Here is an 18,109-nt window from a genome sequence, read left to right as displayed (position 1 = left end):
AACTATTGGATGATGACAGATCTTCAATATCAGCAGCTTTAAAACATGACCAAATAATTCAAAATTATCTCCACCAAGACAGTTTGATGCTTGGGATAATTTAACAGGATATCCAATCCTTCTACATCTCCATCCGCCATGATCAGGGTCTCCAAGCCCTCCGTTTTTTCCTCTCCAGACGTCCCCAACAGTACCCTTCCACCAATACTCTCATTCGTTTGGCCGAACTGGTCCTCACCCTAAACAATTTCTCCTTTGAATCCTCCCACTTCATCCAGACCAAAGGAGTAGCCATGGGCACAGGTATGGGCCCCAGCTATGCCTGTCTCTTTGTTGGCCACGTAGAACAGATGATCTTCCGTAATTACACCGGCACCACTCCCCACCTCTTCCTCCACGACATTGATGACTGCATTGGCGCCACCTCGTGCTCCCGCGAGGAGGTTGAGCAATTCATCAACTTCACCAACACATTCCACCCTGACCTTAAATTTACCTGGACCATCTCTGACACCTCCCTCCCCTTCCTGGACCTCTCCATCTCCATTAATGACGACCGACTTGACACTGACATTTTTTACAAACCCACCGACTCCCACAGCTACCTGGATTACATTCTTCCCACCCTACCTCTTGGAAAAATGCCATCCTGTATTTCCAATTCCTCCGCCTCTGCCTGTATTTGCTCCCAGGTGGACCAGTTCCACCACAGAACGCACCAGATGGCCTCCTTCTTTAGAGACCGTAAGTCCCCTTCCCACGTGGTTAAAGATGCCCTCCAACGCATCTCGTCCACATTCCGCATATCCGCCCTCAGACTCCACCCCTCCAACTGTAACAAGGCAGAACAAATCATCCGCCGACATTTCCGCCACCTCCAAAAAGACCCCACCACCAGGGATATATTTCCCTCCCCACCCTTTTCCACCTTCCGCAAAGACCGTTCCCTGCGTGACTACCTGGTCAGGTCCACCCCCCCCCTACAACCCACCCTCCCATCCTGGCACCTTCCCCTGCCACCGCAGGAATTGCAAAACCTGCACCCACACCTCCTCCCTTACCTCCATCCAAGACCCTAAAGGAGCCTTCCACATCCAAAGTTTTACCTGCACATCCACCAATATCATTTATTGTATCCGTTGCTCCCGATGCGGTCTCCTCTACATTGGGGAGACTGGACGCCTCCTAGCAGAGCGCTTTAGGGAACATCTCCGGGACACCCGCACCAATCAACCACACCGCCCTGTGGCCCAACATTTCAACTCCCCCTCCCACTCTGCTGAGGACATGGAGGTCCTGGGCCTCCTTCACCGTCGCTCCCTCACCACCAGATGCCTGGAGGAAGAACGCCTCATCTTCCGCCTCGGAACACTTCAACCCCAGGGCATCAATGTGGATTTCAATAGTTTCCTCATTTCCCCTTCCCCCACCTCACCCTCGTTCCAAACCTCCAGCTCAGCACTGTCCCCATGACTTGTCCTACCTGCCTATCTTCTTTTCCACCTATCCATTCCACCCTCCTCCTTGACCTATCACCTTGATCCCCTCCCCCACTCACCTATTGTACTCTATGCTACTATCCCCTCACCCCCACTCTCCTCTAGTTTATCTCTCCACCCTTCAGGCTCTCAGCCTTTATTCCTGATGAAGGGCTTTTGCCCGAAACGTCAATTTTACTGTTCCTCGGATGCTGTTTGAACTGCTGTGCTCTTCCAGCACCACTAATCCAGAATCTCGTTTCCAGCATCTGCAGTCATTGTTTTTACCCACCATAATTTAACAGGAGTTGGAAATGAGAGTCCCTTCACAGAAATAAATTGTTCATGTTTAACTCCTTGTCAGTCCCTCTCCATCCTTTTTGAAAACAAATATTAATTCCTTTCAGTAAAGAGCTTTGTATTCAGGTTATTATAGACACATTTTAAAAAGTTAGTTTGTCCTGACTTTCAGCTCAGTCCTTGTGCTCCCAGATCAGGGTTTAAGCACATTTGAGCTCACGACGTATGCTAACAATTTTGGATGGCAATGAAAGGATGTCGCACTGTTGGAGGGATTGTATTTCTAATGAAGCCTTAAATGAAGACCCAACAGGTCCACCAAGTTGGATGTTAAGGATGTTATGGTACTATTGAAAGAACAACAATGCAGCACACTCTCTGCACCTTGGTCAACAACGATCCTCCACCCAATCCCATTAAACATATGGCCTGATCATTTAGCACATTCCAGTTTGAGAAAGCTTACTGTGCATAAAATGGCTGCTGGGATTTCCTCCATTGTGTGAATATAGACTAATGCTTAATTGGCTATTGAACACAAACTCTGCTCCTTCACTCTTGGTTTAATATGTCCTTAGTAGTCACTCTCGCAACAGTGACTCCCTCCCAGCCATGCCAGAGCTACCTGCTCCTGTCCAGCCGTGTAGATCCCACATCCTGTTTATCAGAAAACTGCCACCTTCCACCTCCATGATATAGCTGCCTTCACCCTCACCTTTGTTTTGCAACTGCCAAAACCCACTGTCATCTCTGTACAATACTGTACCTGTTGGAACACATCCACCTTCCCAAAGCTCTACCTCATAAACTTAGCCCATCCAGAAAGTTGTTCTCATCAATGTAGAATTACAAGAACATCCCAAAGGGCCTTCTGGTACTTGTACTCTGTACAAATCTACACCCACTCTCATTCCTTCTTCCACTTCCGTCTCTGTTATACATCAAATCTTGATGCATATATAACAAGCTCTGAGCTTCACATTCTCACCACAACGTTAAGAAATTCCACCCAAGTTCTTTATTCGATTTCAGTGTTTATTTGATGTGGGAATGGAATATAAATATAGTGAAGTTTTACTGCAGCTGCATCGGATATTGGTGAGACCACACTAGAGTACTGAGCACAGTTTTGGACTTCTTATTTGAAAGGAAATATGATCACTTTAGAGGCAGGTTAGAAACGTTCAGACAACTCATTTCTGGGATGAAGATGTTATCTTACGAGGGAAGGTTGAACAGGTTGGGCCTACCCATTGGACTTTAGAAAAACAAGCTGGCCTTATGAAACTGGACAGAGTGGATTCCTAAAGAATATGGGTAACACAAAACTTAAGGTACGCAGTTTTTAAAAAAAGGTGCCCTTTTTCAGACAGAGATGAGGACAAATTATTTCAGTATGAAGTTCTCCTCCCTTGAAGGCAATGGAGGTTGGGTCCTTAAATTTATTCAAGGCAGATTTAGATAGATGTTTGATAGTCAAGGGAGTCAAGGGTTATGTGTAAGATGGACAGGAAAGTGAAGCAGAGACCAAATCCAGATCAGGGAGGATCCACCAAATTGGATAAAATTCAAAGGTTCAACTGGCCTATTCCAGGGCCTCTACCCAACGTTTGTATGATTTGTTATTGATCAATTCAGGCCTCCTGATCCCTAATTTCCAATCTTCACTCATGGCAATGAAACCACACTGATAGTCTCTTTTTATTTGATCTCTACCAAAATCCTTGCACTTTATTTCCATCCAAATTCCCCATTCCTAAATCTGGCTTCTAGGATCATAAGAAACAGGAGCTGAAGTAAGCCATCCACCCAATCAAATGTGTTCTGCAATTTAATTATTGATTTCAATGCCATTTTCACACGTTATCCTTCATTGCACTAATATTTTTAGTCTTGAGAAATATATTGATTTCTGTCTTGTTTCTGTTCAATAACCGAGCTCCATTGGTGATGGGAATAAAGATTTCCAAAGATTCAGCACCTTTAGTGAAGACATTCCTCTTCATCTGAGTACTAAGTGATCTGCCCCTTATTTGGAGATTTTGTCCACCAATGCTCGACCCCTAAATTGGGGCAACAGCATTTGTACAACTACCCTTTCCAGCTCTGTAACAATATTGCAGTCAAATTTCTCAGTGTTCCCTCCACCCTCTCATTTCTTTCAACACACTGAGTAAGCCTTCACTTTCTGGAGCACTGCTCTCAGCAATTGGCTCCTTAAACCATGCAGTCTCTTTATGAACAAAAACCTACCTAAAAATCTATGTTTGAACTGTTCTACATGCAGTACAAAGGTATCTTGTTGCTGGCTGCACGGGCAAGAATAAACTTGCATTGTATTTATCGACTTTCAGATCATCCCAAGTATTTTACACAGTCAGTTAAGTACTTTTGAAGCATATTCACTGCTAGAATGTGGGAGATGTATCAGAAACGTGCTGTTTGTGGGATCTTGCAGAATGAAATAACAACCAAATAATCTATTTTGTTAGTGACAATTAAGGGATGAGTGTTGACCAGGTCACTATAGAGAGCTCGTCTGCTCACACTATTTCATGACATCTTTTATATCTGAGAGACAGACCTGTGAGAAATGGCAGTTTGGACAGTGAGGAAAGCTCACCTGGGATTTATGCTCAACTGGATGGAGATCGTTTCTGTGACCTTCACAGACAGAAGCATCATGCAGTGAGCCAAGGTTGACAAGTGACTCAAAAATGATCGAACTCAACCAATTTCAGAAACTGCCAGTATTTGTCAGCACCAGAATCTAATCTGATTCAGACAAGTAGAAAGAGGACACGCCTGCAATGCAAACGATTGTGGAACCAAAACATGCTGGAACATGGAAAAAGTTTGCTGTATGCATTGGGAGAGATCAGTATTGACAGCCAACATGACTGACCAGAACATTAGATGTATGGGAAGCTCTGTTCTAATGATTGGCTGTTTTGAGTGCAATTGCCTGAAACTGATTAAAGGCAGCTCTCATTGCTAGTTATGAACCACCATGCCAACAAGCAAGATCAACAAACCATTTGGCAAAACAGAGTGAAACAACACTAAAAAATGCCTTTATTGTGCCATTTACAACATTGCAAAGGGTTTTACAGCTCTCTCAATGTATAGTTACTGCTTTAGGGAAAGTGGCAGCAAATTCCTACTTTCCAAATTCCCACTAAGAACACCAGGACAATGAGCAGTTCATAATTTTAGTGATGATGATAGTGAAGAGGTAAATATTAGCCAGGACATTCGGGAGAACTCCTCTGCACCTCTTCAGATTAGTGCAATAAGATCTACATCAGACCATGAAGACAGTCAGAGCCTTGGTGTGACATCTCATCCAAACAAATGTAACTTACCCTCAGTTCTTTCCTTCCAAAATTCATCCCTGTGATGTGGACAGTGCTGACTATTCCACTATTTATTGCCCATCCCTAATTGCCTTGGAGAAGTGACAGTGAGCTGCCTTCTGTAATCATTGCAGTCATGACGTGTATGGACAGCACAATGCTGTTAGGAAGGGATTCTTGGATTTTATCCTTAGCAGGAGCGGGAAGTGGAGGAGATGCGGTGGAGAGCATTGTCAACCACGTCTGAGGGGAAATTGCGGTCTTTGAAGAAGGAGGCCATCTGGGTTGTTCGGTATTGGAGTTGATCCTTCTGGGAACAGATGCGGCGAAGGCGAAGGAATTGGGAACATGGGATGGCGTTTTTAGAGGGGGCAGGGTGGGAACGCCATCCCATATTCCCAATTCCTTCGCCTTTGCTGCTCCTCAGTCCTTGAACCCCATCCCTCCAATTGCCACCAGGACAGAACCCCACTAGACCACACCTACCACCCCACCAACCTCCAGATACACCGGATCATCCTTCATCATTACCGCCACATTCCAAATGGACCCCACCACCACGGATATATTTCCCTCCCCACCCCTGTCAGCATTTCAGAAAGACCACTCCCTCCGCGATTCCCTTGTCAGATCCACAACCCCCACCAACCCGACTTCCACTCCTGGCACCTTCCCCTGCAACCACAAAAAATGCAAAACTTACACCCACACCTCCCCCCCCACTTCCCTCCAAGGCCCCAAAGGATCCTTCAATATCCATCAGAAATTCACCTGCACCTCCACACACATCATTTACTGTATCCGCTGCACCCGATGTGGCCTCCTATACATTGGGGAGACAGGCCGCCTATTTGCGGAACGTTTCAGAGAACACCTTTGGGACACCCGCACCAACCAACCCAACCATCCTGTGGCTGAACACTTTAATTCCCCCTCCCACTTCCCCAAGGACATGCAGGTCCTTGGCCTCCTCCATCGCCAGACCATGGCAACACGACGCCTGGAGGAAGAGTGACTCATCTTCCACCTAGGAAACCTCCAACCACAAGGGATGAACACAGATTTCTCCAGCTTCCTCATTTCTCCTCCCCCACCTTTTCTCAGTCCCAACCCTCAGACTCAGCACTGCCTTCTTGACCTGCAATCTTCTTCCCGACCTGTCCGCCCTCACTCCCTCTCCGGCCTATCACCCTCACCTTAACCTCCTTCCACCTGTTGCATTCCCAACGCCCCTCCCACAAGTCCCTCCTCCCTATCTTTTATCTTAGCCTGCTTGGCACACCCTCCTCATTCCTGAAGAAGGGCTCATGCCCGAAACGTTGATTCTCCTTCTCCTTTGATACTGCCTGACCTGCTGCGCTTTTCCAGCAACACATTTTTAATCTCTGATCCCCAGATCTGCAGTCCTGACTTTCTCCAGGCAGGCAAATTATCCTGTTAAGCTTCTTGAGTATTATTGGAATAGCACTGACTCATTCAGACAAATGGGGAGTATTTCATCACACTTTCAACTTTATTGATGATAGATAGGATTTCAGGAATCAGATGAGTTAGTTACTGCAGAATTTCTAGCCTCTGACCTGCTTACAGTCACCGTATTTATATGGCTAGTCCAGTTCAGTTTGGTCAATGATAATCCCCAGGATGCTGATAGTGAGGGGATTCAGAGATGGTCATATCACTGAACTTCTCTTCTGATTCTGTTTTGGAGATGGTCATTGCCTGGCACGTGTGGATATTTTCATTACCAGTCCAAACCTGGATATTGTCCAGGTCTTAATGCATTTGGACATGGGCTGCTTCAGAATCGGAGGAATCCTGAATTCAGATGAACATCCTCACTTCTGACCTTATGATGGAGAGAAGGTCAATGAGACCGCAACTGAAGACGGCTGAGCCAAAGACACTACCCTGAGGAACTTCTGCAGAGATATCCTGTAGCTGAGATGACTGACCTCCAACAACCATAATCATCTTCCTTTCCACACAGTATGACTCCAACCAGTGCACAGCTTTCCCACTGATTCCAATTGACTCTGATTTTGGTAGAGTTCTTTGATATCACACTCAAATGCTACCTTAATGTCGAGCAGGAGGCTGGAGGACACAGCACGCCAGGCAGCATCAGAAGGTGGAGAAGTCGATGTTTTGAATGCAACCCTTCTACAGGACTGTGGATGGGCATAGGGGGGAACTGCGGATAAAGGGGGAAGTGGGGGCAGGGTGGTGAGGCAGGAATAAGTGAAGACAGGTTGAGGGTATGACCTGGTTGTTCAGTGGGGGGAATGAATCCAGTAGTAGCTGAGAGGAATGGAAGGGAGGGGGAGGTGCTGGGAAGAGATTTGTGGGTTGGAAAGGGACAGTATTTGAAATTGGAGAACTGAATGCTGCATCCTATGGGCTGTAGCTTGCGCAGGTGGAAGACGAGGTGTTGTTCCTTCAATTTGTGGTTCGATACATTGTGGCGATGGAGGAGGCCAAGGCTGGAACAAAGTGGTTCTGGCAGAACGCAAACCAAGGGTCAATGAGCAGGCTATTCCTTTGTAAGTACCATTTGGCGGCACTGTCAACTACCCTTTTCATCACTTTGCTAATGATCAAGAGCAATAATTAGCCAGGTTGGACATGTCCTGTTTGTTATGGACAAGACATATGTAGGCAATTTTCCACATTGCTAAGTTGATGCCAGTGTTATAGCTGTCCTGGAACAGTATGTTGATTGCCAGAGCGTTATCAGAGTCCATAGCATTTGCAGTATCTGATGCCTTCAACTATTTCCTGATACCAGATGGAGTCAATTGAATTCGTCAAAGTGTAGCATCTGTAATGCTGGGGACCTCAAGGGGAGGCCTCACTCCCTCAGTACTGACCCTCCAATAGTGCGGCATTTCTTCAGTACAGGTAGACTACCCTTTATCGGAAATCCTGAAATCCGAAAAGCTCCAAAGTCTGAAAGTTTTTTTTTGTGAAGTTCTTTTTCCTCATTAACAAAGTTGTTTGACTTGCCAACAGTTAACCCAAGTTGACACCCACTCGATGCGTGTCACTCAGATGCGACAGTGAGGGCGTGGCCCAGCACTGGCAGGCCTCAATTCTCTCTCAAGGCCCGTTTTACTTAGCGAGTCTGCTTCTCTGGTGAGATTTGTTAAAATTTCACCATCAACTGTCACTTATTCTGAAATTCAAATAATTCTGAATTCTGAAAGTCAGCTGGGCCCAAACAATTCAGATAAAGATTTGTGCACTTGTACTGGCCCTCTGACAGTGCAGCACTCCCTCAGTACTATCATTTTTGAACTTGTTCCAACAACCCACTCTTAGTTAACTTTCAATTATAGAACATATAGCTTGAAACCAACAATTGACCCTTGTACCACATTAATTCAAAGTTACTTTGTCACCAATGTTACCAACAACGAAGAAAACAAGTGAAGGATTGATTCCAACACAGAAAGAAACATACAGCTGACAGCCCCTCCCCATATTCAAAAGATCAGCCAGAGAGTTTTGGCTCATTCCTGAGGTGGCTCACAAAAAGAAAGACTTGCATTTCTATGGAGCCTTCCACCCTCAATGTGCCAAAGGAGATGAATATACATATGAATAAGGAGCAGAAGTAAGTCGCTGGCCCCTTGAGCCTGCTCCATCATTCTATAGGATCATGGCTGGTTACTCATCCCTGCCTTCCCCACAATAACCTACCACCTCCTTTCTTAAAGGTCTATTAACTTCTGCCTTCAAAATATTCAAGGTCTCTGCTCCCACCACATTTTCAGGAGATGTTCCAAAGACACCTTTTTTGAAAAAAAATCCTCCTTCTTCTCTCAACTAGGCAAAACTATTGAAAAAAAAAGCATTTTTGCAGTGTTGTAATGCAGGAAAGACAACCTTTAACTGTTGGACAATAAACTCCCATGAACAACAGTGCAGTAATGAGACCATCTTTTCTCAAGATGGATTCAGGCACTGGCTAATACACCAGAGGTAATGCTTCCAATTTTCTTCAAATAGTGCCATGTAGTAAGACTATAGGACTTAAGAGCAGAACCTTCTTGCAAGTGACTCACATCCTGACTCTTCAAAGCACTGACATCAAGGCTGAAGCCTTAACGGAGTTTGGCATCAGGAAACCCAAATAAAACTGGCTTCAATGTGAATCGGGGAAGGTTTTCTGCTCAGTAAATACATGCTTGTTGCAAAGGAAGATGATTGTGGTTGTTGGAGGTTTATCATTTCAACTCTAGGCCATCCGTGCAAGAGTTTCTCAGAGCAACATACCTTATTCAACAGCAATCAGATGTTGTCTCCTTCCTTTACCTTCTAACAAGGTCAGAAGTTGGATGGTCACTGTTGATTGATCATTGTTCAGCACCATTTGTGACTCCTCAGACCTTGAAACAGTCCAAATACAGCAAGACCTGGACAATATTCAGATTTGGCAAGCAACATTTGCACCACACAAGTGCCAGGCAGTGACCATCTCTGACAAGGGTGTGTCTAATCGTTATCACTTGACATTCAATGGTTTTACCATCACTGAATCCTCCACTATTAACTTTGAACAGAAACAGAAACTGAACATATAAATACAAAGGCCACAAGACTAGGTCAGAAGTTAGGAATCCTGCAATGAGTAACTCACTTCCTGACTCCTTAAAGCTTGCCCACCATCTACAAAGCACAAATCTGGAGTGTGATGGAAAATCACCACTTGCCTGGATGAGTGCAGCTCCAACAACTTATCCAACTCCCAATCTTGTATTACATTACACTAAAAAACTACACCCAACACCAAGAGCTTTTGGTCTTATTAAATAGCCTTATGTAGCCTGTTGTGTGCAGCACTTTATCAAATGCCTAATGGAAATCCAAATATATTATCTCTATTGGTTCCTCTTTACCTATCCTGTTTGTCACTTCCATAAAGAATTTGAATACATTCATCCAGCATGGTATGTATGGACTTTATGATCTATATGGACTTCCAGCATGATCTATATGGACTTCAATAAGGTGTTCGACAAGGTTTGCCCATGGGAGACTGTTAGCAAAGTTAGATCTCATGGAATACAAGGAGAACTAGCCATTTGGATACAGAACTGACTCAAAGGTAGAAGACAGAGGGTGGTGGTGGAGGGTTGTTTTTCAGCCTGGAAGCCTGTGACCAATGGAGTACCACAAGGATCAATGCTGGGACCATTACTTTTCATCATTTATATAAACAATTTGGATGTGAGCATAAGAGGTATAGTTAGTTTGTTTGTAGATGACGCCAAAATTGGAAATGTAGTGTTCAATGAAGAAGGTTACCTCAGATGACAACAGGATCTTGATCAGATGGGCAAATGGGCTGAGGAGTGACAGATGGAGTTTAATTTAGATAAATGCAAGGTGCTGCATTTTAGGAAAGCAAATCAGAGCAGGACTTATACACTTAGTGGTAAGGCCCTAGGGAGTGTTGCTTAACAAAGAGACCTTGGAGTACAGGTTCATTGCTCCTTGAAAATGGAGTCACAGGTAGATAGAATAGTGAAGAAGGTGTTTGGTATGCTTTCCTTTATTGGTCAGAGTATTGAGAACAGGAGTTGGGAGGTCATGTTGTGGCTGTACAAGACATTGGTTAGGCCACCTTTGGAATATTGCATGCAATTCTGGTCTCCTTCCTGAAACTTGATGTCATGAAACTTGAAAGGGTTCAGAAGATATTTACAAGGATGTTGCCAGGGTTAGAGGATTTGAGCTATAGGGAGAGGTTGAATAGTCTGGAGCTGTTTTCCCTGCAGCATCGGAGGATGAGGGGTGACCTTACAGAGGTTTACAAAATTATGAGGGGCATGGATAGGATAAATAGACAAAGTCTTTTTCCCTGGGGTGGGAGAGTCCAGAACTAGAGGGCATAGGTTTAGGGTTAGAGGGGAAAGATATAAAAAGAGACCTAAGGGGCAACTTTTTCACGCAGATGGTGGTACCTGTATGGAATGAGCTCCCAGAGGAAGTGGTGGTGGCTGGTACAATTGCAACATTTAAAAGGCATCTAGTATCTGAATAGGAAGGTTTTGGAGGGGTATGGGCCAGGTGCTGGCAGGTGGGACTAGATTGGGTTGAGATATCTGGTCGGCATGGACAAGTTGGACCGAAGGGTCTGTTTCCGTGCTGTACATCTCTATGACTGTATATGCTTTATGAAGCCATGCTGATTCCACTTGATTGTATTTTTTTTTCTGTATGGTCTGTTATTACTTTCTTTCTAACAGACTCTCACATATTCCCATTAACAGATGTTAAGCCACCTGTTTGATTTGTCCCTTCACCTTTTTGAATAATGGTGTTACTTTGATAGTTTTCAAATCCACTGAAACGTTTCCAGAATCTAAAGATTCTTGAAAGATTATTCCCAGTTACTACCATTCTTACATGACCCAGTGGACCTAGAAGACAGCTGTATTTGAAATGGCATGAATTCAAACTTAGTATGCAAAACAACTAGGATGTGGTCAACCTATGGAATGGGTTCCTTGGGGAGAAGATGGGAACAGTATTGGTTTACTCAAATGAAATAAATACACTTTTCATAAGATAATATTTTGTTTGAATGTTTATACAACATTAGGCAGAATACAGATCATTCTGCTATAACATGCATTTTGTTAATGCACATTCACTAATAACATGATCGATGAATTGGGGACACTGTTTCTAAAGCATGATTCCAGCCTCATTAGTTTAAATTAGTTGCTATTACATAATTTTCTTATAACATGGGGTTGCACAAGAATAGAACGACCATGTTATAGCAGACTTGACTATATACAGAAAGTGCACATGCCTGAGGAGGAACAAGATATTTTGGACGATGGTTCTTTAAGCGGTCTACTACATCTTTCTCACTTCAAGTCTGCCATAGATGTTAAGTCACCTGTTCTATTTGTCCCCTCACCTTTTTGAATAATGGTGTTACATTGACAGTTTTCAAATCCACTGAAACCTTTCCAGAACCATTACATCATGTTACTAACCAAAATGGCAGAAGACAAGTTAAAGGAACGTCATCTTTCATCATCTAGCAATTCCCATGTTCTCAACAATTTATTCAATTGGCTTCATTATTTTGGACATCTCGATCATTACCTTGGTCAGAGAGGGAAATTTGGGGGGGTGACATTTCCCTGAGTTAATTAAGTGTGGAGAAATTTTAAGCAGAATCTGGGTAGCTGTGATTCTCATCAAGAATCCTGCACAAGATAAAATTAGGTTTCACTGTGATGTCCCAATGATTAAATGGCTTGTCATAACTTCAACCTAAAAAGGTACCCAAAAGAACTATCACTCAAGTTGAGTAGCAAAGGGTGAGATGGAACCACAACTGTCAGGAGATGAGAAGGAGAGATCACTCATGATTGAGTGCAAAGCTTGTACTTCAAAAGAAAGGGTAAGAACAATACAGTGCAAATGAAGGCATTTTGAGCACATTGATAATAAGAATTATTTAATCAAAAACTAAAGCCTTGTAAGTCATGGATTTATACAGTGAATGTCCCATTGTGGAAGTTAGTTACAGAATAAGGTTGCTGGCCCCATTCCATCTACTTGCATGCATTCTGTCAGGTACTCACTCACTTTCTGGATTTGGACCCAACAGGTATGTAGGCATGTTAATATGTGTGATGGGAATCCAGAATTGCAAACATAACACCAGTGGGTGTAGAATCATTTGACTTTGCAGAAATATGGAGTCGCAAGGCGATGGAGGCATTTGGGATGAAAGCTGAGAAAATTAAAAATTGAGACCTGGAGGGAGAGACCCGTGAGGTGAGCAATGATGGGCGAACAGGACATGGCACAAGTTAGGACATGGTCAGCAAAGTTTCAGAAGGTGCAAACCCAGCCAGGAGACTGGAAGAACAGTGAAGGTTAAGAGCAAGGCAGGTTGTTTAAAGATCAGGGGATAAGCAAGGCAGAGTATGGCAGCCTTAACATTAGCAGCATGCCATTGGAGGTTCATATCTGACTGAAAAAAAAGTGTTGTAAACAGACAGTAGATAAGGATACTCATGTGAAGATGATGGCATGATGGGCTGAATGGTCTCTTTTTGCACTGTGAGATTTCTGTGCTGAAAATGTGTTGCTGGAAAAGCGCAGCAGGTCAGGCAGCATCCAAGGAACAGGAGATTCGATGTTTCGGGCATAAACCCTTCGATTTCTGTGTCTGGTTCAGCCTCTGGCAATTGCCAGGGACAGGGTTCATGGGCAAAGGAGTGGACTTTACAATGGGGATTAAAGACTCTGGCTTCTGCCTTTGCAAGACACAGTTGGGTTTTGTCTACCACACACTGGGAACTGAACAGCAGTTTGATGAACGTGAGGCAGTACAGGGGTTAAGAGAGACTGAGCAAGGTCCAGCTAGGTGTGGTCAGTTTACATGTGCTAACCGACAGCGGTTGCAGATGGGGAGATATATGGGAGAACATAGCAATGGGGTGCAGGAAGGAGTGTAGGGGAAACAGCAGAGGAAGGGATAGGAAGCCATTACGAATGAACTGGGGCTCAGAATGGACAGCCTAGAGTGAGAACAGAACCAGCCAGCTCACAGTTCCCTCTGTTTTAGTCTGCGGGCGACAGAAGAGGCAGAAACAGGTGATTGATTTTTGTTCACAGTTTTAGAAAGATAGGGAAGATTTCAGAGGCTGCCTGCCCCAGGTAGACCAGTTGCAACTTGCCCTCAGATCCAGACACATGGAGACAGTATAGCCTGCAGCACGTTAACTGGAGTTAACAATTGAGTAACTTCTAAACAAACGGGCAACAGAGCACGTACCGGGACCTGGGAAATGGGAAATCCTGGTAAATCCGCCCGTTAACTCCGGAGGGAGAAAGAGCTCAGGGCGAAGTGTGGAGACCTGAAAGCAGAAAGAACGCGGCTTCCCCATCATTGCAGTCACTCGGTGACCCGGGAAAGTGCGCGTCCAGGCTTTCAGGAGATGAACCATTACCTGGTAGTGGGGATATTAAAGCCTCCTACTGACCAATGAAAGCTCCGTTCTGTTAGAGAGAGAAAGAGGGAGACTACTCTCCGTTGCCCACATCGACTTACTGTGCAATTTCAGCAGCGAATCGTAGACTTTACACTGGACCTGGCCGGTACTCTGGGACACACAGGACATCCAGAGACCCTCATAGATGGCCTGCGCTGTCACAATGTTGTCGCCCGCGTAAGACGAGGTTTTCCACTGGGGTAGAGCGGTGCTAGTGATGATTCCGATCCATCCGAAAAAAGCCAGGGCGAAGCCCAGGATCTGCAGACCCGAGTTAGCCATTCCGGTTCTGACCAAAACCTCTGCCTGCAGGGAAAAGGGGGCAAATTCAGCTTCACAGCGAAAAACCGTCTCCTCCCACCCCCCAATCCTACAGACAACAGCCCTCAGTCAAAGACCACCCCTCGCTGGACCTATACCTGACTCTGCTGAAGAACTTGTTGCTGTGCTGCCGAGTTCTGGGAATCTACCTTCGCTCTGAGCCACACCTTAAAGGGGCGGATTCAGGTTTCCATCGGCCACAACCCGATGTCACTCTCGGTATCTCTGTGACTCCCCGCTCCTCTCACAGTCTTCAACAATCTTCAGTTGATGCTACATCAGTTGTTCTTTTTAAATCTGAGGTAGACAGGGATTTCCGTTCAGCAAAAGTTTCAAGGGATACGGCCTAAAGGCAGTTAGGTCACAGACCAGCCGTGATCTCACCGAATGGCTCAAGGGGCCGAATGGCCTACACCTGTCCCTGAGTTCCTATATCTTTCCATCTCACTGTCACTCTCAGTACCTCAAAGTCTGTGTTTCTCCATCTACCAAATAATTCTCCATGTCCATGTCTCCATGTCACTCCCAATGGCTGCTCTCTCAGTGGACTCTGTGTCTCTGTTTATCTCCAAGTCTCAAAGACACTGCAGTTCTGTCCCCAGTTTTCCAGCTTCGGAGAGATTTCCAGGAAACTCAACTTAAAAAGGAATTCACCTCCACCCAGCGTCATGTTCCAGGAAATTTGCGACACCTCCATTTGATAAATGTAATATATTTTTTCTGAGAAGAGCTCTTTCTGCACTAGTTTCTTCTTAGAATCATTTGTTTACAGGGTGCTGGATAGAGACCAAAATGAAGTTTCATTCGTTGTCCCTGATACCACCAGCTCATTAACACTGAAATAATCATTCATGAAAATATACGCAGATTAAAAAAATAGCACAAACAGGAGGAGACCCTTGAGTCAGCTCCACATTCAGTAAGGGGCGTGGTTCATCTGAGAAGGACCTCAATTCCATTTTCCTGACTATGCACATTGCCCTGGATTCCCTTATCAATCACACACACTGATTCATATAAACACATATCCAATTGCCCTCCATATATGTAAAACAATGTAATTATTGATATGTAAAGCATTTTTGAATGTACCATTTTTGGGTGCTATTTTCTGCGTCTGTAGATTGTGAAGGAGCAAAAATGGCCTTCAGTAGAGTTACATGTACTTCTTGTCAGATGTGGGAGTTTAAAGAGAGTTTAAGGGTTACTGCGGATTATATCTGCCATAAATGCTTTTGGGTGTGAATCTTATCAGATCAAATGCATCGGTTGGAGAGACAGAAGCAATGAGGAATTTGCAATAGCAACAGTATGTGATGGATGGCACTTATAGGAAGAGGGGAAAGTCTCAGATACAGTCACATAGATGGGTTAACTCCAAGAAAGATAAGAGAGTGCAGGAGTCTTTTGTGGATATACCCATTTCAAACAGGTATGCTGTTTTGGAAAATGTAGAGGGTGATGGATTCTCAGGGGAACGTAGCATGAACAGCCAAGTTTCTGGTATTGAGACTGGCTCTAATGCAACGAGGGGGATGTTGGCTTCCAAGAGATCAATTGTGTTAGGGGATTCTCTAGTCCAAGGTACAGACAGACATTTCTGTGGCCAGCAGCGACCAAGCAGAATGGTGTGTTGCTTCCCTGGTGCCAGGATCAAGGATGTCTCAGAGAGAGTGCAGAATGTTCTCAAAGGGGAGAGGGGCCAGCAAGAGGTCATTGTCCACATTGGAACCAATGGCATACGAAGGGAAAAGGATGAGATTCTGAAGGAGATTACAGAAAGTTAGGCAGAAATTTAAAAAGGAGGTCCTCAAGAATAGTAATATCTGGATTACTCCCAGTGCTACGAACTAGTGAGGGCAGGAATAGGAGGATAGAGCAGATGAATGCATGGCTAAGGAGCTGGTGTATGGGAGAAGGATTTACATTTTTGGAACATTGAATCTCTTTTGGGGTATAAGTGACCTGTACAAGAAGGACGATTGCACCTAAATTAGAAAGGTACTAACATACTGGCAGGGAAATTTGGTAGAGTTGCTCGGGAGGATTTAAACTGTTAAGGTGGTGGGGGGGGGGGGGGGTGGTGGGGGGGGGGGGGTGGTGGTGGGACCCTGGGAGGTAGTGAGGAAAGAGATCAATCTGAGACTGGTACAGTTGAGAACAGAAGTGAGTCAAACAGTCAGGGCAGGCAGGGACAAGGTAGGACTAATAAATTAAACTATTTATTTCAATGCAAGGGACCTAACAGGGAAGGCAGATGAACTCAAGGCATGGTTAGGAACATGAGACTGGGATATCATAGCAATTACAGAAACATGGTTCAGGGATGGGCAGGACTGGCAGCTTAATGTTCCAGGATACAAATGCGACAGGAAGGATAGAAAGGAAGGCAAGAGAGGAGGGGAAGTGGCATTTTTGATAAGGGATAGCATTACAGCTGAGCTGAGAGAGGGTATTCCTGGAAATACATCCAGGGAAGTTATTTGGGTGGAACTGAGAAATAAGAAAGGGATGATTGTATTATAAACCCCCTAATAGTCAGAGGGAAATTGAGAAACAAACTTGTAAGGAGGTCTCAGCTATCTGTAAGAATAATAGGGTAGTTATGGTAGGGGATTTTAACTTTCCAAGCATAGACTGGGATTGCCACAGTGTTAAATGTTTAGATGGAAAGGAATTTCTTAAGTGCGTACAAGACAATTTTCTGATTCAGTATGTGGATGTACCTAATAGAGAAGATGCCAAATTTGACCTACTCTTGGGAAATAAGGCAGGGCAGGTGACTGAGGTGTCAGTGGGGGAACACTTTGGGGCCAGCGACCATAATTCTATTAGATTTAAAATAGCGATGGAAAAGGAGAGACCAAATCTAAAAGTTGAAGTTTTAAATTGGAGAAATGCCAATTTTGACGGTATTAGGCAAGAACTTTCAAAAGCTGATTGGGGCAGATATTTGCAGGTAAAGGGACGGCTGGAAAATGGGAAGCCTTCAGAAATGAGATAACAACAATCCAGAGAAAGTATATTCCTATTAGCGTGAAAGGAAAGGCTGGTAGGTATAGGGAATTCTGGACGACTAAAGAAATTGAGGATTTGGTTAAGAAAAAGAAGGAAGCATATGTAAGGCATAGACAGAATAGATTGAGTGAATCCGTCAAAGAGTATAAAGGAAATAGGTGTATACTTAAGAGGGAAATCAGGAGGGCAAAAAGGGGACATGAGATAACTTTGGCAAAATAGAATTAAGGAGAATCCAAAGGGATTTTACAAATACATTAAGGGCAAAAGAGTAACTAGGGAGAGAATAGGGCCCCTCAAAGATCAGCAAGTCAGCCTTTGTGTGGAGCCACAGAAAATGGGGAGATACTAAATGAGTATTTTGCATTAGTATTTACTGTGGAAAAACATATGGAAGATATAGACTGTAGAGAAATAGATGGTGACAGCTTGCAAAATGTCCACATTACAGAGGAGGAAGTGCTGGATGTCTTGAAATGGGTAAAGGTGGATAAATCCCCAGGACCTGATCAGGTGTACCCGAGAACTCTGTGGGAAGCTAGAGAAGTGATTGCTGGGCCTCTTGCTGAGATATTTGTATCATCGATCGTCACAGGTGAGGTAC

At 44.4% G+C, this 18,109-nt stretch overlaps 1 protein-coding gene across 1 annotated transcript in view; it reads right to left on the bottom strand.

Annotated features, from left to right (window-relative positions):
* LOC132821820 (claudin-1-like) overlaps window positions 1-14,682 on the bottom strand; it is a 43,597-nt gene extending 28,915 nt beyond the window's left edge. Inside the window, exons 1-2 of the mRNA XM_060834647.1 lie at window positions 14,586-14,682; window positions 14,226-14,472 (exon numbers count right to left, since the gene is read on the bottom strand). Coding sequence (XP_060690630.1) covers window positions 14,226-14,448 — 223 coding nt within the window. The 5' untranslated portion in view covers window positions 14,449-14,472; window positions 14,586-14,682. The remainder of the gene's footprint in view (window positions 1-14,225; window positions 14,473-14,585) is intronic.
* Window positions 14,683-18,109: the final 3,427 nt, after the last annotated feature.

The sequence above is a fragment of the Hemiscyllium ocellatum genome, chromosome 13, assembly GCF_020745735.1.
Source record: "Hemiscyllium ocellatum isolate sHemOce1 chromosome 13, sHemOce1.pat.X.cur, whole genome shotgun sequence".
Lineage (NCBI taxonomy): Eukaryota > Metazoa > Chordata > Chondrichthyes > Orectolobiformes > Hemiscylliidae > Hemiscyllium > Hemiscyllium ocellatum.
The sequence above is the reverse complement of the archived record's forward strand: the minus strand, read 5'-3'. Positions and strand labels throughout refer to the sequence as shown.